The 27,512-nt window shown below is 41.8% G+C and overlaps 1 protein-coding gene across 1 annotated transcript in view; it reads right to left on the bottom strand.

Annotated features, from left to right (window-relative positions):
- Positions 1–27,512, bottom strand: part of CASQ2 (calsequestrin 2) — a 107,932-nt gene that overhangs the window by 25,742 nt on the left and 54,678 nt on the right. The window contains exons 4-7 of the mRNA XM_036769283.1: positions 26,486–26,597; positions 23,298–23,371; positions 16,356–16,486; positions 9,167–9,212 (exon numbers count right to left, since the gene is read on the bottom strand). Coding sequence (XP_036625178.1) covers positions 9,167–9,212; positions 16,356–16,486; positions 23,298–23,371; positions 26,486–26,597 — 363 coding nt within the window. The remainder of the gene's footprint in view (positions 1–9,166; positions 9,213–16,355; positions 16,487–23,297; positions 23,372–26,485; positions 26,598–27,512) is intronic.

The raw sequence follows: 27,512 nt of genomic DNA, 5'->3' as shown, positions 1-27,512 counted from the left end.
TACGTGGTTTAGCGGTCCCTGTTTCTGTCTGAGCTAGACACCACTAACCTGGGGGAATCCCCTCGTTTCACAGATGAGGGAACTGAGGATCATGGGTGAGAAGTGACTGGCTTAAGGTCTGGTAGGCAGTACATGGCACGGCTATGATTTGAACCCAGGACTTTTTAACATAACACCAACGACAGTGATGATGATGGCCCCCAAATCAATAATAATAACTAGAGTGTACATATAGCACATTAAGGTTTGCAAAGGGTTTAAAAATATTCTCGTTGTATCTTCCCAATAATCCTGGAAGGTAGATACTTTTATTCTTATCTCCGTTTTATAGATTAGGCAAATGAGGCAGACAGAGGTTAAGTGACTTATCCAGGGTCGCATAACTAGTAACTGTCTGAGGCTGGATTTGAACAGAAGTCTTCCTGATGCCAGGCTGGGCACTCTGTGCAATATGACTCCAGGGGCCTAACCGAGGGCTCTTTCCACAGGAAGATCCCGAGTTGAAGGGACCATCTCTCTAGTCCAACACCACTTCTCCCCAGCCAGTCTTACAGATAAAGAAACGACGGACCCGAAAGATTAATTCACTTGGTTACACAGCAACTACATGTCAGAGATAGGATTTGAACACAGATCCTCCGACTCCAGATATTGTAACATGGCACTTCCCTGAGACTGAGATTATGTTTGATTTACTTTTAAAAGCACTGTGCTAGGCACTAGGGATATTAGGATGAAAACACTGAAACAACCCCATGAACTTGAAGAGCTTACGGTCTCCTGAGAGACAGAGATACGGGAAGCTCCAGTGGGGAGACAGAAACTGGGGGGAAGGGAAAGGCTGAGGATTTCCTTGTAATGCATGGATCCATCTGTGAATGATGTGGTTGGGGTGGGGGAAAGTAGGGGTTGGGGAGGGGGGAATAAGGCCAAGAAGCCAGAAATGACATGTCCTATCCAGAGGGCAAGGTTCATTTCATCTTGCGTGTCTTGAACAGAATCCAGGAAGGTGTTAGTATTCTGAATTTATTAATGTTAGCGGCAAAGAGAGAAGAAAGCTTCAAGTGGACAATATCATAAAAAATATGTGCCTCGAGGGCTTGGGGGGGCTCGAGTGTGATAGCCCAGCACCCAGGGGACTGAGGAGAGAAAGACAGAATGAATACTGATCACTGTTGACACTGGAAGAGGTGTTCATTGGGCGGCCTGAATGTCACAGCAGAATCAGCCTATGGGAAAAAAAAAAAAAAGAAAGAAAAAACTCCCAGAGCCTCAGCCCTGCCCATGATTCCTGTTTCCATTTCAATTGGTTTTTAATGTAGCACAATCCTATCTAAATGCTAATTTTTCCTTTGAGTTTGGAAGGGACAAAACCGCCAAAAATTCTAAGAGAGATTAAATGGAAAATATTATTATTAAAAACAAGAGGGTGGGCATGGCCTTGGCCAGCTTCTCTGGGGAATTGAATTTTGACAGGGGCATTTGTTTTGGGTGCAGGATTATTATACAAATCAGACAGCAAACAGAAGGCAAGAGTGTGAAGTTTCACTCTTTCACATTTGCTATTATTGCTAGGCAGAATACCCTGATCAGATCTCATTAGGGCAGCAGGCAGGGTCCTCTGTCTCCTGCCATCTATCACATACTGAAGTGGGAGGCATTAACCCCCGAGAGCCTGGCTTCCTTTTTCTCTGCCCTTTGGGAATGTGCTCTGACATGAGTTTTAGAAGCCTCCTGGATCCAAATTTTACTGTCTAATGGAGGGAAGAGGAGCAAACTATAGTGAAAAACAAAATGCATGCATGTCTATGTGGGCATGTGTACGTGTACACATATGACCACAAATGTGTCTATTAGATACATATATGTGGTCATGGATATATGTGTGTGTGTGCGTACGCACGCAACGTATGTCTTGTGCAACATAAAATGCATTGTACATGTGCTTATATGCACATAGACATGCATGCATTGTGTGTGTCTATATATGCGTCTGTATGTGTTGTACTTGTGCATGTGTGTTCATGTGTGTTGCATAGGCATATGTCGCATGATTGCAGCATATCTCTATGTGTACACACATGTGCATGTGCATATATATATGTGGTCTGTATGTGCACCTTTATGTGGCTTGTATTGTACATTCATGTTGTTTGTATGTACATAGGCATGTGTGCATGTATGCAGACAAGTATCTATGTGTGTCTCTGCATGTGTATGCATATTTGTGGGTCTGTATTCTATATATGTGCATATGCATGTGGATATATGTACATACGGGTATATGTGTTGATGTGTATCATGTGCATTTGCATGTGTGTGTGCATACATGTGCACATACATTTGTTATACGGGCACAAATGGGAATATGAGTGCGTTTTTGTATGTACACATCTGAGCATGTGCATGTGTATATATTTGTATGTGTATCACCTACTGTGTACAAAAAGATTTGCTACGCCCTCAGGGAGAAGCAAAGCTTAGGTAAGACATACAGGGAAGCAGGCCTCTGCCTGTTGCTTTCTTTTTGATTGCTAGGCTATAAATCTCTCTCAACTCCCCTTTTTACCAAGTGCTTAGTTGCTCCTGTCATCCCCCTCCCCCAGTACTGGGAAAGACCCCTGGATGAACTCAAGGCTGGCACTGGGGGAAGAATGTGGATTCTCCCCTTTGTATGTCTCTGGGAAGGTATTTTCCTCTCCCATGAGCCAAACTCACAGGCACCTAGGCACTAGTTCAGGTGTGTGTATGTGTGTGTCTTGGGGGGGTAAGTACGGGGATATCTTACCATGAAGTCTATCTTCCACCCAACCCTGTTACTGGTGAGGATGGACAAAGCCCCCCCACCCCCAGCTGAACCCTGAATGGATTTGCCCTCCTTGATGTCTATAGCACTTAATGTCTCTACTGCTTATGTGGGACTTTGTTCTTTGAGGTTTTTCCTTAGGTCTTCTGGAGACCTAATGTGTTTTGGGGGAAGAGTGCTGGACCTGGATTGGCAAAGATGGGTTCAAATCTACCCTCTGATACTTGCTAGCTTGTTGGCCTTGGACAAGTCACCTAACCTCTCTCAGACCTCCTTTAACTCCTTCATAAACTGGAGATGGTCACACCGGTCTTTCAGAGGCATAAGGATCAAATGGAATCACCTACACAAACTGGTTTTACACCTCAGAACACGATATATGCCCTGTATTATTATTATTATTATTACTATTGGTATTATTGTCATTATTATGACTATTCTTCTGACTAGAATACAGGCCTCTTGAGGGCAGGGACTTTATGCATCCTCTGTAAGAAATGGGGTGGGGGGGCATCGGCAAACCTTGATGTGTTCTCTCATTGCCCAGCTCTGTATCCCATCTTCTCTTGACTGAGTCCTTTCCAGAAGATTAAATACAGATGCTCCATGGGGGTTTGAAAGAAAATGGTGGGGCAGCTAGGTGGCACAGTGAATAGAGCACCTGGAGTCAGAAGGACCTAAGTTCAAATCTGGACACAGACGCTTGACACTTAATAGCCATGTGATCCTGGGCAAGTCACCTAACCCCAATTGCCTCTAGAAGAAGAACCTGTCCATGTCTCTCTTATACAATTGCCTCTTGCACTCAATCAGAACTGCTCTCTGAGCGTTAAGTCCTCATAGTCCCATGCTTCTGTTTGGATTGTTTCCAGTTCCTGGAGTGTCCTGCCTCCCTGTCTTCAACCGTTGAATTTCTTCCCCCTTTTTTAATCTCAACCAATCCATCTCATTTCAAATGTCACCTCTTCCATGAAGCCTTCCCTGGACCTCACAGTTGGTCATGGCCCTTGCACTTAGATCTCACTTAGCACTTTGTTTATACCTCTCTGATATGCTTCTGAGGATCTTTGACTTGGAGGTGGAAAGGACCTTAGAGGTTGTTGAGTCCCACCTTTTCATTTTACAGATAAGAAAACTGAGGCCCAGAGAGTTTAAGTGACAACATTTATGTTGGGTCATACTATATACTATACCACATATATATCCCACCCCATACTGTGGTGGGATTTGAATCCAGGTCTTTGTGACTACAAGAACTGTCCGTACCACTACTCCATGCTGCAATCTGGGCATTATAACTACCTTCCATCTACTCTGTCAGTACCCAGTATATACCCATCTATGTACACGTTGACTTCTCCATAAGAATGTAAACTCCTTGAGGGCAGGGATGGTATTCCCCCTCCCCTTTATCCCCTTTATATCTCTAGCACTTAGCACAGTGCCTGCCTAACACCTAATAAATACAGTTATCCCTTCCACATCTTGAGTTTCTCCACTGCACTTTCGATGCATTGTAGGTTGGCATAAGAAATTAAATGGGTATTTGGGGGGAATTTTGTGGAAACTGTAGACAAAGGTCAGCACATGACACAGAACCTATGACCAAATACTTAACTTAAATTCTACAATAAGTTATTGTAAACACCTCATAAAAGAGAAAGAAAAAATTCAGACTTCTTTGGTACGAAGGCAAGACCAAAAAATTTTACACAGATTTTCCAGAAGATTGGCGGCGGTGGCGGGGGTGGTGCTGAGCTCCTAACCCGCATGATGTGGAAGGGATAACTGTGCATAATAAATATTGATTGGTATAGGTATCTGTGGTCATGCCATTGCTCTAGGATACTATAAACTCCATGAGGGCAGAGATCGTGCCACATCTAAACACACAGTAGGTGTGCTTAACAAATGTTTGTTGAATGGATGAATAAATGGATAAATGAACAAATGAATGAATGCATATAGTCTTGAAGCTAATGCATTTTATGACAAATGCTGGAGAGGATGTGGGAAAACAGGTATGCTAATGTACTGTTGCAAGAGCTGCAAACTAGTCTAAGTATTCTGGAAAGCAATTTGGAACCCTCCCCTATTAAGCTTTGTTTATCCTTTGAACTAGCAATACTGTTACTAGGGCTATACCTTAAGGCGAACAAAGAAAAATGAAAAAGACACATATGTACAAAAGTTTTATAGCAACTCTTTTTGTGGTGGTAAAGAATTGAAAACTGAGGGGCTGTCCATCAATTGAGAACTGAGTGAACAAGTTATGGTGTGTGAATGCAATGGAATATACTATTGAGCTATAAGAAATGAGGAAGGGGATGGTTTCAGAAAAACCTCGGAAGACCCCAGCGAACTGATGTAGAGTGAAGAGAAAAGGACTAGAAGAATAATCTACATGGTAATAGCAACATTGTCAAGATAATAAACTGTGAAAGACTTAGTGACTAAGCGATTCGATGACCCACCGCAATTGCAGAGGACCCACGATGAAAAATTTTATCCATCTCAGACAGAAAACAGATGGACTGAGAGTATGGACTGAATATTTTTTTCTTCCTTCCTTTTTATCCTTCCATTCTTTTTTCCTTTCTATTCCCTTCTTTCCTTCCTTTCTTCCTTCTTTCTCTCTCTCTCTGTCTCTGTGCTGTCTGTCTCTGTCTGTCTGTCTGTCTCTCTCTGTCTCTCTCTCTGTCTCTCTCTATCTCTCTCCCTCTCTTGAACATGCACAATACAAATATTTGTTCCACATGAATATACGAATTTGCGGTTGAAAAAAAGGAAACAAAAGCAAACGAATTTTAGTTCAATCTAACAGACTCCTTGAGTTGTTGTCATAGAATGTCCTGGTGCTCCTTCTTGCTGTTGGCATGCCCTTCTTTGGCATTTCTACCGTTTTAACGGAGGCAGGAATCTTTTTTTTTTTTTTAGAATGAGCCAATCAAATTCTCTGGACATCTGCCCAGTGTTCTAGCTGGCTACTCTCCTGCATGGTGTGTATGTTTTCAGGGTGGAGTCACCAGGGTGATGACAAGTTAGCACTGACCCTGAACTACCCTCTTCCCCTGTACATTCTTTGAATATTCTCCTTCAAAGCTGCAGAAGTCAAATGCACCAAATGTTTCCAGGAAATGATTAACTCTGCCAGTATCAGGATAGGGTTTGATGTGCACAGAAAATGCTTTAAAAAAATAGAAAACTATGTCTCTGAGTTATTCCAGTGTAGCTTTAACTTTTTTTGTTTGTTTTTTACAGATATAGCCTGGCAGAGTTGTCCTCCCCAATAGAATAGAAGCTCTTTGAAGGCAGGGACTGCGCTTTTGTATTGTATTTCCAGCACTCAGCACGGTGCCTGACACATAGGGCTTGATAAATACTTTTTCATTTGAAGAGAGCTGGACTTGGAGTCAGGTAGATTTGGATTCACATTCCACTTTTGATATTACCAGCTCTGTGGTTCTGGGCAATTTTCTGAGCCTCGGCTTTTTGTTCAGCTGTTGTTCTGCATATCCAACTCTTCATGACCCCATTGAGGATTCTCTTGGCAAAGATATTGGAGTGGTTTGCCATCTCCTTCTCTAGATCATCTTACAGTTGAGGAAACTGAGGCAAACAGGGTTAAGTGACTTGTTCAGGGTCACACAGCTAGTAAGTGTCTGAGGCCAGATTTGAACTCAGGAAGATGAGCCTTCTTGACTCTGGATCTAGGACTCTATCCACTGTGCCACCTAGCTGCCTGAGACTCAGCTTTCTCATCTGAAAAACAGGGACAATTATACCCGTAGAACCTTCTTCACAGGAGTATTGTGAGACTCCAATGATTTAAGGTCTGTAAAGTGTTTATAAATTGCAAAGTGCTGTGTGAATGTCTGTTGATATTTGTCATTGAAAAGGGATGTTAATGACCCAACTTTGTGGCATTAGCCACTATTTGATCTGCCCAAGATTGGGCATTTTACAAAGCATACATCTGCTCAGCATGTGAGACTCTCTAAGGATCCATTTTGATCAAACATACACATTCCTCCTGTAGATAATAAAATAAATAGTATAATATATAATACAACATAAAAATATAATAAAATAGAAAATCCCTACAAGAATTTAAGGTTTGAGAAGTACTTTACAGCCATTATATCTTTTGCTGCTTATACAAAGAACTCATGAAAATCCTATGAGGAAAGTACTGAAGGTAACCTTAGGCCCATTTTTCAGATGAGGAAACAGGTTCACACTTGTTTGATTTGTTAATTTCCTGGTTATCCACTTACTCTAGTATGGATCAAAGGTGGAATTGGAGACCAGATCTTGTCTGACTTTGGGCCTCACCTCGGGGTCCCAGTTCAGTTCAATTTAATTCAATAAACATTTGTTAAGAATCTACTGTGGACAGGGTAGGGAAGAAGAACCATGGATGCTCTCTTGGTGGTTTGAATTTTGCTACTCTCTTGACATCTTCCCTTGGCCCTGGGCCATCCCATCCGTGTGGTCTCTTCCTATTAGAATGTAAGCTCCCGGAGGGCAAGGGCTATCTCTCTTTGGCATTTGTAACTTACTGTGTGTCTTGTACATATTATTTAAAAATGCTCATTCGTTCATTCATCCATACATCCTATTTCTCAAGTAGGTCCAACCCAAAATGGAAGCTGTTGTAGGTTCAGGGTTTGGGGAGAGGTTAGGACTGTGTTGTGTGCTTGAGGAAAGAAACAGGAAGTGTGCAATATTTTGTATTATCTGAGCTACTGCTTACCTTCTGCATAGCAGGGGTTCAAAAATATGTATTAAATGAAAGGTTGATTTAAAATGGTCTGTGCTTAAGGGAAAAGACAAATAAACAAAAAAACTACCCAGTCAATTTGAATCTACAATTAGAGCAGAGAGGCAATACGCCATAGTGGATAGTGGGCTAGCCTTGGAATCAGGAAGCCCTGGGTTCAGGTTCTGCATCTGATACATACTGTATAAGTATACATACTTAGTTTCCTCATAGCTGTGTGACCTTGGAAAAGTCACTGATCCTCTCAGCTTGGCAAAGCAACTCCCTAAAACTGTAAATTAGTGAAAGTTTCTGATACAAATGAATGGAAGGAAGTCCCATACTAAGAATTCCCCCCGTTGATGAAATCATAGGCGCAGATCAAGAGCAATCCCTGCCCCTCTCCCCAAGAGAGCGCAATGGCAATAAGCAACTTCTTCAAAATAATGACAGTGGTACCTTGCTATAAAATGCCTTGTTACAACACTCTCTCATTCATTCAAGAAGCACCTAATTTATTAAGTACCTAATATGTGCAATGCACCATGATAGGCACTGGGTTGGATAAGCAAGGCTAAATGAGGCATGGTGCCTGCCCACAAGGAGTTTCCAATCTAGTAGGGGTGATAAACTTCCAAAAGAGTAGAATTCAGTATAAAGAAGAACCATCAAGGGAGCCATACAAGGGATTTAATTACTGAGTGGATTATAAGGCTCTCTTCCCAGCAATGTTTCACCTAAAGCACCATCCTCTGGCATAGACTTCTAGGACCTACACAAGGATATTACAGCAAAGTTCCAGACAATTACAAATCCAACCACATTAATTTGATGCAACCACAGAGCACACCAGAAACTTTAGAAAATGGACAAAGAGATGGAAATATTTTGTGAAACCTAGTGAAACAATACCTTATGTTTGTTGTTCAGTTGTGTCTGGCTCTTCGTGACCCCATTTGGGATTTCCTTGGCAAAGACACTGGAGTGGTTTGCCATTTCCTTCCCCAGCTGATTTTACAGATGAGGAAACTGAAGCAAACAGGAGTAAGTGAGTTGCCCAGGGTCACACATCTAGTGTCGGAGGTCAAATTTGAACTCAGGTCTTCCTAACTCCAGGCCCAGTGCACTGTCCACTATGACACCTAGCTGCCCTGACCTTAAGTTAGCTGAGTGCCAAATGCCAGAGCCTGAAAGTTATGAAGTCTTTCAAACATAGATATTGCTTAGCCATTCATAGAATCATGAAGTTCATGAAACCTAAAAGCTCACCCACCCAGTACAATCCTCTCATCATATAGTTTCTGAAAGCCTGGAGAGGTTTACAGCGTGGACTTTGGCAAGGCACATTAACCTCCCTGGGCCTTAGTTTTCTCATTTGCATAATGGAGAGTTTGGGTGATGATTTCTAAGGCCTCTTTTGGCCCATGCAGTGAGTATCAGAACCAAAATTAGAAGCCAGGTCCTCTGACTCCATGTACAGTACTCTTGCTACAGTATGGATAGCAAGATGTGGGTGATTAGAATCTGAGGTTAAAGGCTCTTCTCTTTGGTGGGCATGCCCACCTGTAACCAGAATAAGGGGTTTTCCATTTCCTTACCCAGGTTTCAAACATATCTTCTGGGCGCAGCCTGCGTAGTGTGGGTCTGCAGGGAAAGAAAAACATTTTACTCAAAGCTCCTCTTTCCAACATGGCAGCCTCATCCCATTGATGTGCTCAGGAAAAGTATGTGGCAACAAAAGGTATCAAGTCAGGTTCAGCTCCAAGGACCAAAAGGGTAAGGGAAAGCCCCCCTCCCATGTGCTCCTTCCAACATGCTACAAGGTTGATGAGCTGAGGTACATCATGCAAGGAACCTTGCCTATATACAATCAACCCCTCTGGATTTAACTTAAGACTTTCTCCCTGTTCCCATCTCCTTTCATAGGGCATTTTCACCCAAAGATCATAAAGAATTTTACACACATTGGGACAGATCAAGGTGCTTGTCCTTGCCTCCCTAATTCAATAACCTCTTCTTGTTGGAAGTTTACACTGATTATATTACCTTTAACAGATCCTTATTGCTGGCATTTTTAACAGTGGTGATGAACATACATGAGGTTTTAAAGTTAGCAAAGCATTTTCCAAATATTTCATTGGTCCTTACACCCATCCTTTTATTTAGGCATTCTAGGTATTATTATCCTCATTTTATATATGAAGAAACTGAGGCCCAGAGTTATTAAGAGACTTACTCATGGCCGCACAGCTAGTAAGTGTCAGAGACGGGATTCAAACTCAGCTCTTCCTGACTTCAACCCAATTCTCTATCTTTTCCACCATTCTGACTTTCTATTCTGCCAAAGGTACTGAAGACCCAGAGAACAAAGTTTTTGACAGAGCCTTTGTATGGTCAAATGGTTAAACATTAGGAACTAATTTTTTTATGGAAATATCATTAAAGAAGATTCATTATCATTTGTTTTGTTGCAACAAACCAAGTACTATAGAGTCTTTGTATTGACTTGCAATTAAAATCTGCTACATATATTGTTGTCTCTATTGGAATGTGAACTCCTTGAACGCAGGGATTATTTTGCTTTTTTAAATTTGTATCCCGTGGTTTGCACAGTGCTTTGCAAGTAAATACTTCATTAATACTTTTTCATTCATTCATCCATTCATTCATTCATTCATATATCCATCCATCCATCCCTCATCCATCCATCTATTCATTCTTAGCAACCTCTAGGCAGGTGGGCTGGTAAATGTTTAATCACTAGCTCTCTTAAATTACACATAGGCTGTATTTATTAACATTTTCGCCATCATTTTCTTAAGTGTAGACAATTAAAAAAATAAATAAATCCCTGGTTTGTAGTTTGTTGTTTCTAAGATAAAAATACACAAAAATTTAACAATTGGCCCTAGAAAGCCAGTACAAGGAGGCTCCAGCACCCCCTGCCTCTAGGTCACACCCATATTTCTTCAATCACTTTGATTTTCTTGTCCTCTCCCCATCTCTGGTAATTCATTATCCTTGGTGACTTCCATATTCTCGTAAATGACCCTTCTAACATCATGGCAGCCCCAAATCAAACAACTCTTTAGCTTCCATCTCTACTATACCTCAACCACCCATGGGCATTGTCTCTCTTTAGGGCTTACCATCATCTCAAAATATTCCCACTGAAAGCCTGAATGCCCCATAGGCATCTCAAGCTCAACATATCCAAAATGGAACTCATCATTTCCTCCTTCCTCTCAACCCTACTCCCACCCCCAGACACAACCTACTGATCTTCTTAACTTCCCTACTCCTTTGGGATCCTGTGTAAGCTTTTCAGTCTTCCAGGTTCACAATCTTAGAGGCACTGTTTCGTTCTCCTTGCCTTGCCTCTACCTGGTCCTTTCACTCCATATCCATTAAGTTGCCATCTTGTATTGTTCTCCCTTCTACAACATCTAATTCTCACTTAATAATTGCTTATTGATCTGAATTGAGTTGAATATAGAGCTATTAAATTTCACTATCTGATAACAATGGTGTATCCTTTCATGTTCCCCTACTTCTACTCTCCTGCCTCGCTCCTGAACATTCTCTTTACCTTCATCATGACCCTTGGTCCTTTGTGGATAGAGCTTTGGAGTTGGAGTCCTAAATATTATTCCCTGAGCCTGTCAATCTTGCATGGGATTCACAATCTTCCCTTTATAGTCCCACTAGGAAAGCATCTTACCAGTTCACTGGCTCTCACTTATGAATTCTTTTTTTGTACTTAGACTCTTAGAATCTTAGAATTTGATAGTTGGAAGTGACTTCAGAGGCCATCTAGTTCACATAAACAAAACAGATTCTGACTATAACACACCTGATAAGTCATCCAGTGTCTACTTGGAGTTATCCAACGAGGAGGTACCCAGCTCGAGGCACCTTGGGGCACACTTATGTCACCCCATCTCCTGCTCCTGCTTTTTTTAATCTCCAACCCCAGTATATCCACACCATCTTTTACCATCCCTGTTCTCTGCACATATGCCTAAACTCCTAATACTTCTAGAGGAAGTCATTAAACCATGGAATTCACACTATGCTTCAAATGGGTCCTTACTGCTACTGGCAATACTTATATTTGTCTCTGATTAGCTCGCTATACTATTTATTAATAATAGCTTGCATTTATATGGCATGTTAAGGTTTGCAAATTACTTTATAAATATTATCTCGTATTATCCTCAGAATAACCCTGGGGACAGGTGCTATTACTATTCCCATTTTTACAGAGGAGGAAACTGAGGCAGACAGGTTTAAGTAGCATATCTGGGAACACACAGATGGTATCTGAGAAAGGATTCTCCAAGGCAACTGGTCCAAACCTCTTATTTCTTGATTCCCCCAGCTCCAGGCACCCTTACTCCCTCACTGGAGGACCCTCTGTTTTACTGAGAGAACTGAAGGCATCCATCATCATCTTCTACATCTCCCTCTATACCTCACAACTTCTCCATTTCTTCCCCTGTATTGATCTCCTTCAGTCTCAGTGAGTGAGGTGGTCCTTCTCTTTGCCAAGGCTATCTTCTCAGCTTGGATCCTCGATGGCACCTTCTCTAGGCTACTGTGGGAGTCTGCTGCCTTGATTGTTTCCTCTATCATTTCTTTAGTCTTCCCCTATCTGTTTCTTCCTTCCCTGATGGGGATAGAAGGATAAGGTCTCAACCATCCAAAGAAACAATTTCCTTGTCCTTATTTTCCCCCCAAAGTATTGTCTTCTCTCTCCCCTCTAAACACAGTGATTTAGATTCTGTCTCCACTTTAGCACCCACTCACTCCTTGGCCTGTTGTAATCTGGCTTCCATCCCCACCACTCTTGAAAACGTCCTCCTCAAGGTCAGCAATGAATGATCTCCTAAATGCTAAGTCCAACATTCACTTCTCCCTGACTTGGATTTGATACTACTGACCACTCTCTCCTTGACATGCTTTCCTCCACTGGCTTCTGGGACACAGCTCTCTTCTGTCTCCCTCCTCCCCCTCCCAACTCTCTGATTGCTCCCCTTCAGTCTTTCCCCCCTTATTTACTGCCTTATTCCTATTCACCAAGTGTAGATGACCCCAAGGACCCATCCTCATCTGTCTTCTCTCTCTACACTCTTTTTTGGGTGATTTCATCCACTCCTGTGACTTAATTTATCATGTTTAGGCAGACAACTCTGCATCCAAAGTTATATCTTCAGCTTCATTCTTGCCCCTGAACACTAGTCCTATATTTTCCACAGCCTAATGAACATTTTCTCTGATGTTTCCTAACAACTCTTCAAATCTAACATGTCCAGAATTTGAGACATTCCCTTTCCCATGAAGCCAACTTCGCTATATCAGATACTCACTCTCAGTCACCCACGTTCAAATCCTGAGTCTTCTTTGATACTTCACTTTCTTTCATCTCCCCAAAGCCAATAAATCAGCTGCCAAGCCCTATCAATTCTGGTTTTTCTCATTTCTATCGGTCTCTTTCTCCACACCACCTCTCCATTCCCCTCCCTCCCGCCCGGTTCTGGGCCTCATTGACCCTCATGTGGTTTGGTGTAACAGCTTCCTAACTGCTCTCTTTGCCGCCAGTCTCTCTCCTCTCTGATCTATCTTTCTTAATGTTGCCAAAATGCTCTTCCTAATTCACAGGTATGAAGGAGTCACGCCCTCCTTCCAAATACCTTCTTATGTTTAAGCAGATAATTCCAAACCCAAATTTATATCTTCAGCTTCATTCTCTTCCCTGAACATTTTCAACTGCTTAACAACTTCTTAATGTTGCCAAAATACTCTTCCTAATTCACAGGTATGAAGAAGTCATGCCTTCTGTCCACACGCCTTCAGTAGTTTTCCATTGCCCACAGGATACAATACTAAATTGTTAGCCTGCCAGCTAAGGCCCTCCACCATCTTACATTGACTTACCTTTCCAGTCTTATTTCATTTGACACCCTTGGATGCATGTCAGTCAGAGTGAACTACAGACTATTCCCTGATCTTGTCCTGGCTTCTCCTGCCTCCATGCATTTGCATGCCTTGTCCAGACCTGATCTCTCCATCTCAGACCATCTCTTCCTTCAGCCTCCATCTTCTCTTTTCTTATGGATTTTGTCTCTATCATAATTTGTCTTTTAAAGTATATTCTAACATTAGAAGAAAATTGATATCCTTTGTTGTTGTATTGCCTGTATTTTTGAATAGACCTTCCTCTGCTTCCCTGCCTAGGGAAACATGTCATGTGACAAAGAATACAAAAGAAAGAGAAAAGATCAAACCATTCAGTCAAACTAGTCAGCGTACCAATGGCGTCTGACAGTGTATGTGATTTTCTGCACCCATAGTCCCCCACCTCTATCACCTCTATCACTGTCTACCTGTTATCTCTCCTATCCTTTCATGGACAACAGGCTTCTCATGTTATGAGATCACAGACTTAAAACTAGAAGAAAACTTAGAGATTATCTATGGCTGTCTAGTTATACAGATAAAGAAAGTAAGTCCTGCAGAGGTTAAACAATTTTTCCTAAGGCCACCCAGGTAGCAGCAGAGTTGGAGATGACTCTGACTTAACTCCGTTTTCATTTTCACCTTTGCATCCCCAGTACCCAGCATCATTTGAAATCATTTGAATCATTTGAAAACAGCTTTTCCAACACCCAGGGTATGTGTCTGATTATACCCAAATTTCTTCTTCTTTTCTATCACAAACTCTAGAGGGGACTCATCCTTTCCTCCCAGTATTCTAATCATTTCCATTTCAATGAGTTCCTCCCTGCTTGTGAAAATCACACACCCAGTAGAATTTCCCCTTGTTGGTCCCTCTACCTTTTGAAAGATGAACTTAATACCAAGGCAAGTCAAGAAGTTATTAGTTGCTCCGCTTTCGGCAGAGACCCCCAACAGATGTCCAGATAACTGAAGTCCCCAGATGCTACTATATCATGTCTGTGCCTGGCTTGTGATCTGTTTCCTAAACTCCTAACCTATTTTTTCTTTCTGTCCAAATGGTCCATATGGTATATCCCAACAAGAAAACATTTTTTGTTTCTCCCTCCCTTCGCCTTCCCCCAGATTCTCTCCACCATGCTCTCTTCCCTCCCCCACTGCTACATTCCTGGATTTCCTCATATAACAGATTTTTATAGTTGAGGAACTAGAAGCCCAAAGGGGTTGAGTGATTTACCCAAGATCAAATAGATAATGGCAAAGTCAGTATTTGAATCCAGGTTTTCTGATTTCAAATCCAGTACTTTTTCCACTACATCATTGTGCTCGATTTATAGCCTGGAAACATGGTAATATTCCTCTTGATTGCATTCAGGTATTTGCCTAGTGGTCTGTATTTGTATAGCTGGAAGAACAGTGATCCACTTCTGTCCCTTCTCCCAAAGGTACTTTAAAATGGCAACACTCAGGATTCTCCGCCCTGTGAAATTCATTTCTGAAAAGGCCACACTCCCCACCCCCAGCCCAAGATCCCAGTAATAAGGACCATTTCTTAAAGTCCCTGAAATTGTTGATTCATCATGGGGCTTTCCTAACCAAGTTTTCCCCTGCAGGTCTGCCAGCATGTCGATGGCCCCTCCCTCTCTCTCTTTACAGAGGTGGGGGATTATGGGTTGGCAAGACTGCACATAATATCAGGTTTTGTTTTTTTTGTTTTTTGATGTGTTGTTTAGTTTTGCTGAACTGTTCCCTATACCCTCCCCCCACGCACTTTTTAATCTTTTATTTTAAAAAATGCTCACTGGGAGGGAGGAGGAGAGGAATACATTGGGATATGTAGATTAAAAACAAAAGATTCTAATAAAAATCCCTCCAAAAAAAAGAAATTCCCACCATTAGAGAGTTATTGTTTAGGGATAAGGCATTCTTTCTCCAGGGGGTCCCTGTTAAAATGAAAGTATGTACTTTAGAGGAGTAATATATTAACCCATTAACAATCACTAACATCTTAACGTGTATTTGTTTGTCAGATTAGTTGTCACCTAGGAGAATGTGAGAAAACTGCCTTGTAACTTTTCTTTAAAATTGTTCTTTTAGGATCAGTTGTACTTTGCAGCATTGAGAAATTTTTCTTGGTCTCTGATGGCCAAAGCACAATCTTATTAGGGCCCAGAAGGAATGGGTGACTGGACCAGTTTTCAAGAGAAGGAGGGATTTGCGAATTGCTCATAGCATGGGGTGCTATCTAAGTGGAAGGTGGTATGAGAATACTATGAGGGAAAACCCTACAAGAGGACAGAAGGAGAACCAAAAGGAGTGGAGAGGGACTCATAATGAGTAATTTTAGCCATTGGGATAAGGAATTTAAAACATGTCTGGGGAAGGCATAGTGCTTTCATATCAACTTTTTTTTTTGAGGCAATTGTGGTTAAGTGACTTGCCAGGGTCACACAGCTAGTAAGAGTCTGAGGTTGGATTATGAACTCAGGACTTCCTGACTCTCTAAGTTCAATGCTCTATACATTGTACCACCTAGGTGCGAACTTCAACACAGAAACAAATGTACCTAGAGCCTGGCATTATGGGAGTTGTCTTGTGGGTGGAATAATCTGACCTAACTTGCAAGGGGTTCCCGCATTCAGATGTCATAGTATACCTAGGGCACTCAGAGACCTGGAAAGAAGCACCTACCAAACCTGAAAAGGTAATTTCCAAACTTTTGGCCACTGGTGGTATAAGCTCAGTAGGCACTGACGCCAAAAAGGCTGTACCCCATTTCCAAGGCCTTGGAATGCCCTGGACCCACAAGAAAGACCTTCGGTGAGATACCTTTGGTGCTCCTTCACAAACTCCACAAGCTCTTCCTCCGTATAAGGTTTATCTGGGATTGGAGTGGGCTCATCCATAAACGGTTCGTAGAAGTCAACCTCATTCATCTTCAGGGATAGCTTCTTTGCAACCTGTGGAAATGGGGAAAAAAAATAAGATAAAGCTAGAATGGTTTCCCTGAGCACTTGTCCACAGCAGTGACTGGTTTGTCTCTTTGAGGGAAGGGCGTATATGTTCTCTGAAGTTACCTTGGCAAGGAGGAGGAAGGGAAGGGAGAGGGGGAATAGAAAGGCAAAGCTGACAGACTGGTGCAGGCTTTATGTTCCTTTATGAGATCAAATCCCGCCTCTCAATCCTAGCTTGGTGACTGTGGGCAAGTGGGCAAGCCTTTCTATGTCTCTGTTTCCTCATTTATAAAATGAGCTTCTATTTCATCAGGATCATAGACAGTTAGAAACAACTTGAGAAACAATCTAGCCAAACCCTCGAATTATTTACAAGGAAAAACTGAGGCCTAGGCCAATTATCCAGGGTCATACAAGTGGTAAACATCCAAGGTGAGATTTCAACGCTTTTTATTCCGAGCCAGGAGTGGCAACTGAGATGAGAAATGTGGAATGCTTTGTAAAATGGAAATCAGCAATCATTATTATACAGAATCAAGGAGCAACTGAAATTAAAATCTGACCAATTCAATCACATTTTCAGGAGAGGTAGAATAGTGTGGAGTCAGGAAAACCCAGGTCAATATCCTGCCCTGGACCAGTCCTATCTATGTAGTTATATTGAAATCACTGCTCTGTGCCTCTGTTTCCTTATATACAAAATGGGGATAATAATTCCTGTAATACCTACGTTGGAAGGTTGTTATGAGAATCAAATGAGTCAAGAAGGTCTGTGTTCAAGTGCTACCTTTGACATATACTTGACTATATGACCTGGTCAGGCCCACCACCCTCCCTGCCCCCATTTTCTAAGTCTATAAGTTATATAATGGTAGCTGATCTGGTTTCAATAGTTTCCTTACCCAGAGTTCCCTAAGTCAATGAAATCACAGGCTTAGACCTCCTTTCTCCACACACACAAAAAAGCACTCTGAAAATTTTAAAGTGTTAAATATATGTAATTTATTATTATTATTAATACCGTAATTTTATTTTTCACCATTACCGCCATTTTATTTGGAAGGCGGCGCTGGAGAAGGATGGAGAAAATAGAGAAAGTTGAAAACAATGTTCTGGAATGTGAGGGTGTGTGATTGACTGAGCCTCTGGAGGCTCCCTGGGACTCAAAACAAAAGGCTTTGTTAACAATGATCAGCCAACAATCCTTCCCCTGATCTTACTCTTTAGCCTCCTGGCTATTTGAGTGGGAGGGACAGCCTGGAGAATTATGTCTTATGGTGCCAAGTTCCACTCTCTTCTGTCCATCTCTTCTGATGACCCAGATCGTTAGCTGAATATCTCCTGGCACCAGATGAAAAGCATGGGGGACCAGCCAATGGCCTGGGTGACATTTCATCTCTCCCAAACCCCCACTGGCATGTTTGCCTCAGGAGTCCCTGCCCTCAGGACATCTGATGTCTCCTTTGTGAAGGGACTGGAGAGGCTGAGAGTGTGAAAAGCTCTAAAGAAAAACCCTAGTGGTTCCTTCCCTTTCCTCCAGTGCTGGCGTGTGAAAGAAAATACCTGAGCCATGAGTGAGTGTGGGGAGATGCCCAGACCAGCTGGCTGCCCCCTCGTGGTGGTCACTATTCTCTACACCAACTGGATTTGCGTGCACAAGTGATGGGGAGTGTTACAAGGAGTTCAAATCAAAAGACCTTGGGAAACCCCAGCATTTTGTCATCGGTTTTGATGGAATCCTGGCTTCCCAAGTCCCAGCAGAATCAATTGTTCTGTTTGGTTTTGTTTGTTTTGTTTATAATAAGCACTTTGCCAGCCTCCACCCAGTACCTTTTGTTAAAAGCATTTCATTTGGCTCAGAAGCAAAAAGTGGAGAGAGCTGGGAAAAGAAGTGGAGGAAGAAGATTGAATTGTCGTCTGTTTGGAGGGGCAGGAGGCTGGGGCGGGGTTCCTGCTCTATATACCTCTCCAGAAGTTCAGAGATTTAGAACTAGAAGAAGGCTCAGAGGTCGTCTGGTCAACACCCCCACCCACACCCCCCACTTTCTAGATGAGAAACCAGAGTTTAGAGTGCTGAAGTAACCATGGAGGTCATACAGGTAATAAGCAGTCAAGCCAGAATTTCCATCCACATCTTCTGAGTTCAAATCTAGCACTTGGCTAACTAAACTGCAATGTTTTCTGTCTGTCTCTCTCTCTCTGTCTCTGTCTGTCTGTCTTTCTCTATCTCTTCTCTATCTTTATCTCTTTATCTCTGTCTCCTCTCTCTCTCTCTCTCTTTCTCTCTCTCTCTCCTCTCTCTTTCTCTCTCTGTCTCTGTCTGCCTCTCTGTGTGTCTCTGTCTCTATTACTCCATGTCTCTGACTGTCTCCAGTATCCTTCAGCCTCAGGCTGGATGTTGACCCTGGACCCTGACTTTCTGGATTCAGTTACTTCATGGCCTCAATAGTAGAAAAAGTGACTGCTCATGGAGGGGGAAAATGCTGCAGAGGGAAGTATTTAAGTACGAATTTCTTGGATTCTTTCCATATGTGTTCACTTTGGAATTTGGATCTGCCTCCTCTCAGAGACAATATTCTCATTGATGCTCCCAAAGAAATTAATACTGTGTCTTCCTTTAATCTATTACTGTATTCATGAAGAAGTAGGACTTCTCTTGGGGGGAGGGGTAGGAGTGGGGTAGGCTAGTGGGTAGGTACTAGGTAGTGATGATGGGCATACTCAAAAAAAGATTTTTAATAAAACGTTTTATTAAATACAGAGAAGAAGAAACATGCAGACGGGCATATAAAAAGAACAGCCTTGTCACTACCTTGTTAAATTAAAAATAAATGTGTATATGTGTGTGCATTGGTGTGTGTATTCATAGACACAACAGATATGGACCTTAGAGGCTATCTAACCCAACCCTTTCATTTTAAGGATGAGGAAACTGAGGCTCAGGAGGTTAAGTGACTTTGCCTAAAATGACCCAGATTGGGTCAGAGCCAGATTTTTAACCTGGGTCCTGTGATGATAGGCAGCGGGTAGATTTAGATTCAGAAAGATCTGGTTTGAGGCCTACTTCAGACCCTTATTAACTGTGTGACACTGGACAAGCCTCTTAACTTTACTTGGCCTTAGTCTCGTCATGTATAAAACCAAGGGATTGGATTTGATGATGCCTATGGTACCTGCCAGCTCTATGATCTATCCCACCTATGTGTATATGCATGTCTATTTCTTTAAGAAAATATATAATATACATTATACATAATGCATATATAATATATACATAGCACATTAAAGTACATACATGTAAGTTTATAGTTTCCTATACACGCCTCTTTTTGTTCAATGTTGCATAGCGAAATGTTTGTCTGTTGTTGATTATTAAGTTCACAACAAAAAAAAGAAAATTTAATTTGAGAAAAAAAGAAATAGGGCATTGTCTTTGTCACCACAGGGCTTGGGCCCCCATCTCAAGACCCATAATTTGGATGGGCTTCCTCTTGTTTCCAAGACGACCTAGTCACAGATTGTCATTGATTGGTCAGTGGATGAGGCATCGATTATTCAAGGAGAGTCTGTAACTAGGGCTTCTTAGAAGCAAGAGGAAATCTGTCCAAACTGTGGGTCTCAAATATAATCAGAAGTGATGATAGTTCTTATATATACGCATGTGTGTGCTCTGTACTTATGCCTAAGCCAACAGGATTTTAGGGCATAAATGTAAAGTTTGAGTAGAAAGTCCAGATGATGTACATATTCTAGGGTCCCAGAGCAAAGTTTTTCTAAGGCTTCCCTTACCTCCTGCTAGCCCTGGAAATACCCTTCTGGTGTCCCTTGGGAAGTCCCTGCTTTCATGCTTCCTGCTGGATGCAAAGAGATTGAATTCACTCTTTACCTGAAGTGGAGCTCATTCATTCTTTTGACAAATATTTATCGAGAGTCTACTGTGAGCCGAGCTCTGTGCAAGGCTCTGATCTGACTCCTTAGTGTTATTACACTGTTTGAGATTGCTATATTAAGAGCCGAATAGGCCCTCTGGTGACCATATAACTAAGTAGTTTAGCCACTTATTTATTTTAATGGTAGCGATGGATTTTGCCAGAGGAGAGGAAAGCACTAAGGCATTTATACGGTGATCACACAAGGGCAGACTGCAATGCCAATGCTTATTCTAAAAATGGTCAGCTTATATAGCCTGGGAGTCTGTTTAGGCATCATTTCAATTGATGAAAAATGAAACCAGCTTAGAACAATTTTTAACGTGCCTCAGAGCTCGGAAGTAAAGATTTCTCAACATTGGCCTTCTTATCAACTTTGTTTTGTCAGCTGGGAGATTTCTTCTCTCCAATGGTCTCCTCTATTCAGTGGGTCACAAAGTCCTCCAGCTAAGTCATCCTCTATCATATCTTTGTCCTTTCCTTTCCCTCATCACCATGCCAGCTTTCTAATGGGTCACCTTCTTTTTAATATTTCTTTGTTCTAATTCACACTGTTGGCATTCACTCTCTCAAAAACCATTTTCATCAAGTCACTTCTGTATATACAAGAATCTAGGGACTCACTATTTGGGGCGCTCATAAAACCATCCTAACTGGTCTCCCTGCTTCCACTACCTTTCCCCACCAATCCATCCTTGACAGCACTGTCATTTTCGTCAAATATAATCTTATTATTCCTTTGATCAAAAACCTTTTGATCAGGGATTTCTAGTAACCATAGCATGACATTCAAATTCTGCATCATGGAGTACCTGCCTGGCTTTCCAGACTTATTTCATTATACTCTCAGCACACATTCTGTACCCCGGCCAAAATGGCTTGTTACCTATTGCCAAAATTTATCCTTCATGCCTATTTTCAGAACTTTTCCTGTCCTCTCCTGACTTCATGAGTACACACAGGCTCTTCCCTATGTCCAGAATATACTCCCTACTTCCCTCAACCTACTCTTCCTCCAAGGCTCATTTCAGTTGCCAAACCTTCCATGATACCTTCCCCAACCGTACCCTGCCTCCAACTGCCACCACCAGCTGAAAATGGCCTCTTCTTCTAAGTATTTTCTCATAGCTCTCTATTCTCTTTTGCCCATCATATTCTCTCTTTTATACATCTTTGGGTGTGTACATGCTCCATCCTTTCTCATAGATAGTAGGTCTTTAAAGGGCAGCTACCATATTGCTTTCCATCTTTGCATCTTCCACATCCATCACGGTGCCAGTCACAGATGATGAAGAAATACTTGTTGAATTAAATTAAATCACACAAAATCTAAACCCTTTCTTGTATTCAAGGTTCAAAATAAATTCTTAGCCTTCCATCTCATTATCTATTTCACACACACACACACACACACACACACACACACACACACACAGTGTAGAGACACCAGATGGAGCACCATTTATTCCCTATCCATAATTTTCCATCCTCATCATTTGTCATTCCTTAACATTGTCCTTCAGCTGTAGTCAAATTAGCCTATTTGCTTTCCTTTACTTCTAAATACGTATATACTGCTTGCTGTTTCCTGCCTCCATGCATGTGCGTATACCACTCCCCTCCTCCTTCATCCTTTCTATAAATATCTATCCATTATCTCTTTTGAAGGAGATCTAAAAACTTACCTCCTACTCAAGGCCCCTGGGATTAACCACATGTTATTTTGGCCTTTCCTATAGATTGTCCTCAGATATTGTCTGTATCCTGCCTTCTCCATCAAGGTGAGGACAACCTCCTAGGACAATGTTTTAATCCTTTAGGATAAGCTAAGAGCTCATAGAGAAGTATCAAAAATGCCTCTAGGCTGCCAACTACTTCTAATTATGTTGAGTACAAAATTTCCATGTGTAGTATTCCTTTCCATTTGCCTGCTGTAGGAACACCTGCCATGTTTGTAGGGGTTAGGAAGGGGCCTAGTTCTTACAGAGTCCAGAACACTTCTTCAGCTTATAATAAATTCTAGGAAAATCCTGGAGAATAGGACAACTCCTTTTCTGACCAGAAATCTAATGGAGAATACTCAAAACCACCTTGCCTACTTTGGAAGCTTTCCTAACTTAGACATTCGCCCCAGCCACTTCTGGAAGGCTCATAGCAGGTACCATTTGGGGTGATCCTACAGAATCTTAGGACTCCCTAGGATTTAGGGTTCCTCTAGGTCAAGGTAGCTTTGCACTTTAAAGGGATCCTTTTATCCTTTCTGTTTTTTACTTCTTAAAAGTGTGAGGGTGGCAGGATGGTTAGGTACTTCTTGAGGTAAGTCATTTAATAGCCCTCTGTAATTCAATTATCCTTTATTTCCTATGACTGGTTTCTTGGGAAATAGATAATAACATTGAAGGCTAATTAGAAGGAAAGGAAGAGAAGGAAAAGGAAGAGGAAAGGAAGGGGCAAGGAAAGGAAAAGAAAGGGGAAGGGGAATGGGAAGGGGAAGGAGAAGGGAAAGGGGAAAAGAAAGGAAAAGAAAGGGGAAGGGGAAGGGGAAAGGGAAGGGGAAGGGGAAAGGGAAGAGGAAGGGGAAGGAGAAGGGGAAGGGGAAAGGGAAGGAGAAGGGGAAGGGGAAAGGGAAGGAGAAGGGGAAGGGGAAGGGAAGGGGAAAGGGGAAGGAGAAAGGAAAGGAAAAGAAAGGGGAAGGGGAAAGGGAAGAGGAAGGGGAAGGAGAAGGGGAAGGGGAAAGGGAAGGAGAAGGGGAAGGGGAAGGGGAAAGGGAAGGAGAAGGGGAAGGGGAAGGGGAAGGGGAAAGGGAAGGAGAAGGGGAAGGGGAAAGGGAAGGGGAAGGGAGAGTTTGTAGCTCAATGTCTCATCCTTACAGATGTCTGTCTACTTACCCCTTTATCAAAAGTGGCGAAGAATTTGATGTAGGGCTGGAAATGCTCAGCTGCTTCTTCAAATGCCTTGTAATCTAAAGAAGGTGACGATCAAAGGAAAGCAATTTTCAATATCCACACTCGAGAAATTTCTTTTCCTTTTTTTTAAAAAAAGTTTTAGTGATATTAGAATATCAGCCAATCACTCAATAAATACTATGCATCTACTACTTCTAGGCATAAAACCAGAAAAAAATACTCTCTCCTCAAGGAGATCCCATCTGACTTTAGAGTAAGAAAGGTATTTACATAGGGAAAAGAGGACTAGATCTGTGATTTCACTGATATAGGGAAATCCTATCAATACAGGTCAGGCTTCTCTCTGCAATTTAGATTTTTCAAGAGTTTCCTGGGGCTTTGAGAAATAAAGTCATTTGCCCAAGGTAATACAGCTAATATGAATCACAATCAGGACTTGAACCCAGTTCTTCCTGGTTCTGAGGTCATTTCTCTATTACCAACATCATCCTCTTCAATAGGATAATATCCTCTATCCTATACTATAATATTCTCTATTTTCTTATACTAGGATATTTACATATCAATATTTAAATGTATATAATGATTTTCAGTGGTATCCAATCAACCCTTCAACAGCATTTATTAAAGGCCAACTACATGGCAGGCCTTGTGCCAGGTTCTGGGGATACAAAGTCAGAAATGAAACTCCTGGGGCCCTCATGGAGCATTCTAATCAATTGAAGTTTCTTGGGGAAAAATTAAGACTCTTTATCATTCTTCCATGAGGTAGGCAGGTGAAAAAGAGATAGTAGGAAGGAGCTAGGAAAGAGAAATGGAAAATTTAATGATTACAGTAAAAATCCCTCTAATACGAACTCTGACTGTTACATTTGTTGTTCTGTAAGGGATGTAGCTAGTAGGATAAGGACTGAAAAGTTCATCTTACTATAATTAATTAGTGATCATTGTTGTGCAGTTGCGTCCAACTTATTGGACATGGGGTTTTCTTGGCAAAGATAGTGGCGTGCTTTGCTTTTCCTTCTCCAGTAGATTAAGGAAAACAGAGGTTAAGTGACTTGCCCAAGGTCATATGGCTAGTAAGTGTCTGAGGCTGCATCTAAACTCAGGTCTTCCTGACTATAGGCCCAGAACTCCATTCGCTGAGCTATCTAGCTGCTCCATAATTAGTGGCCACAAAGTAGTAATTAAAGCCTTCTTAGTCCTTCAGAGTTTATTGCCCCCTTCTGAGAGAATCTAGTCTGTCCTCTTTGTCCTGCCCTAGCACCAACATTGGATTTTTCCCTTTTTTTGACCTGATCCCTTGTGGGGAATTTTGAAATAAGCTTTTCTATGGCTCTAAACTTCAGTCAGAACTTTCAGGTTACAAATATATGGTATATTGAGGTACAGTTGTTTTTCTTAAGAGAAAATTTGTCCATTCAGAATTGGTATTTCTACTACCTTCCGTTAGAAAGTATAACTGCTGACAGATATTCTCTATGCACAATCTCTTGGAGGATAGAGGAATCAATTTAGGAAAAAGTAATTACATAGCATACTCACACATGCAGAGGGGAAGGTGGGGGAAGATGGACATTGGATGAGAGAGAATGAGTAGGTGGAAAATCAATGGAGTGATAGGTAAGATGGAGGAAGTCACTGAAGCAACCCCAGGTTCATGACTGAAAACAGAGCTTGATTCAGAGCTCCAAAGCCCCTATTGAACCAATGACAAATCTAATTGTATTGAAGGATAAGAATCTAAGGAACGTTTGTCTCCTGGACCACTCAGACCCTTTTAGACTAGCTCAAATATTTTTATGCTGTTCAGGCTGCCTGCCTTCTAAAGTTACTTGCCATAAACTATGACTATCTTAATCATCCCTTCTTATTTCTTTTCAAGCGAAGCTAGGTGGTTCAGTGGGTAGGGCTTCAGGCCTGGAGTCTGGAAGGCTTATTTTCCTGAGTTTAAATCTAGCCACAGACACTTACTAACTGTGTGATCCTGGACAAGTCATGTAACCCTGTTTGCCTCAGTTTCCTCATTTGTAAAATGAGCTGGAGCAGGAAATGGCAAACTACTCCAGTATTTTTGCCAAGAAAACCCTAAATGGGGTCATGGAAAGGTAGACATGACTAAAAAGTGACTTAACAACAAAAATTTCTTCACTGTCCCCCCATTTTCCTAATTTCAAAGAAAAGCCTAGAATCATTAGCAATCATCTTCTTTGACATTAATTCCCCATTTTCTTTTTCTCCTAGCTGTAAATCCAAAGGGAATGAGGCTAAAGATGAGGCTGGGGTGTGGCAGGCGGGAGAATGACAGACAATTATCTAGGTTATACCTCTCATGTTCCTTGCCCTCAGCTTAAAGAGTCCCTCTAGTACTTCAATGATGACATAGGAAAGATCCACGTTAGTCCTTCCTCTGCTTTGCTACCAAAGTGGTGGTCCCAAAGCATATGTCTGACCATTTCACGATCCAACCCCCCACTCAAAAAACTTTAGTGGCTCCCTATTATTTCCAGGATCAAATGGAAAATCCTTATTTTGGCATTCAAAGCCCTTCATAACCTGTGCCCTTCCTACCCTTCCAGTCTTCTTACATCTTATGACTCTTTCCAGAGTCATAATAGAGCAACAATGGTCTTCTTGCTCTTCCTTGTGTATGATACTCCATCATCTTACTCCTTGTTTCCCCAAGCCTAGAACACTCTCCCTCCTTACTACTGACTCCTAGCTTCTCTGGCTTCCTGATTCCAGGAATAGCTCAAATCACATCTTCTACAAGAGGTCTTTCTCTGTTTGGCATTCAAACCCCTTTATAATCTAGGCCTCCTTGCCCCCTACCTTTCTAATCTTCTTATACATTACGCTGCCTTCTAGTATATTGCCTATTACAGTAAAATACCTAGCATTGTAAAGGAGAAGGCCTGGATGTATCGCTACCTATATTTTTAGAGGGAAGACCTATATTGATGGGATCTATGGAAAAATGCAAATGCTCCTGAGGGTACAATGCTTGTCCCTTCCCAAGGACTGTGTCAACGCATTGCCTGTTATTCTCCATGTCAGGTGAATATGTCACTTTGGATGATTGGAGAGGTCGTTCATGTTTTTCTTTCCCTGTCCCCAGTGGGAAAAGTCACTTCCTCAGGCTCATAGACTGAAGTCCATAGATAACTTACGTTCTGAGTCTTCGCTCTTGAAGAAGCCAATGAGTTTGATGTAGTCATCCATGCGCTCAAAGGCTTGGACTTCCAGTTTGCTGTTGATGATCTCCACTGGGTCTTCAATTAGCTGCAATAACAAATATATTTCTGTATGGCAAGTAGGTCAGTGCAGTGGAAAGAGAGACAGATTTAAAGTTAGAAAACTTGGATTTGAATACCAAGTTAGACACGTTATTTGCATGACCTTGGGCAAATCATAATCTTTCTTGACCCCAATTCCTGTCTGTAAAATGAGAAGGATGCGGTTGTCTGATGGTGTCTGAGGTTGATTCCAGCTCCAAATCCTATATATAATCCTAGTTGGACAAGTACTTTTTCAGAGGACAATCGAACATTTGTCTAGTCATATGGATTGGTTGGGGTGGAGTTGGGGTGGGCTAATTACCCCACTCTATACAGGTTTTTTTTTTTATAAGAAAGAGCTTGAATAAGAAGTAGACATTGTCCAGGCCTACTTTGGAAGGTAGTCCTACAACATCTCAGAGAAGTCCCAGGCTTTCTGGGAATCTCTTGGGGTTTGAGGGTATGGAACAAAGGGATGTTACTGTACAGAAAGGCTATGAGTATTTGTATCATACTAAAGAGGAGTATCTGTCTGCCCATCACTGTAGTACTGGGTTTTTTTGCCAGAGCTAGCTCAGTGTTTGGGAGGCTCCAAAGGAAAGTACGGGAGAGAAGAGCTATTAGACTGATTACCAAACTGAAGGTCTACAGAGCTGTTGTGCTGACCTCATAGTTGTATGCCTGTGAAACCTGGACAGTCTACCAGCACCATGCCAGGAAATTGAATCTCTTCCATTTGAATCATCTTAGGTAGATTTTGAGGATCACCTGGCAGGATAAGGTACCAGACACCAAGGTCCTTACTCAAATTAAACTACCAAGCATTCAAACTCTGCTTTCGAGAGTGCAACTCTGATGGACTGGCCACATTGTTTGAATGCAAAACGTACGCTTGCCAAAAAGACTATTTTATGGAGAA

Source organism: Trichosurus vulpecula, chromosome 7, assembly GCF_011100635.1.
Source record: "Trichosurus vulpecula isolate mTriVul1 chromosome 7, mTriVul1.pri, whole genome shotgun sequence".
In the NCBI taxonomy this organism is placed as follows: Eukaryota; Metazoa; Chordata; class Mammalia; order Diprotodontia; family Phalangeridae; genus Trichosurus; species Trichosurus vulpecula.
Note: the sequence above shows the minus strand (reverse complement) of the source record. Positions and strands in the feature narration are given on the sequence as shown.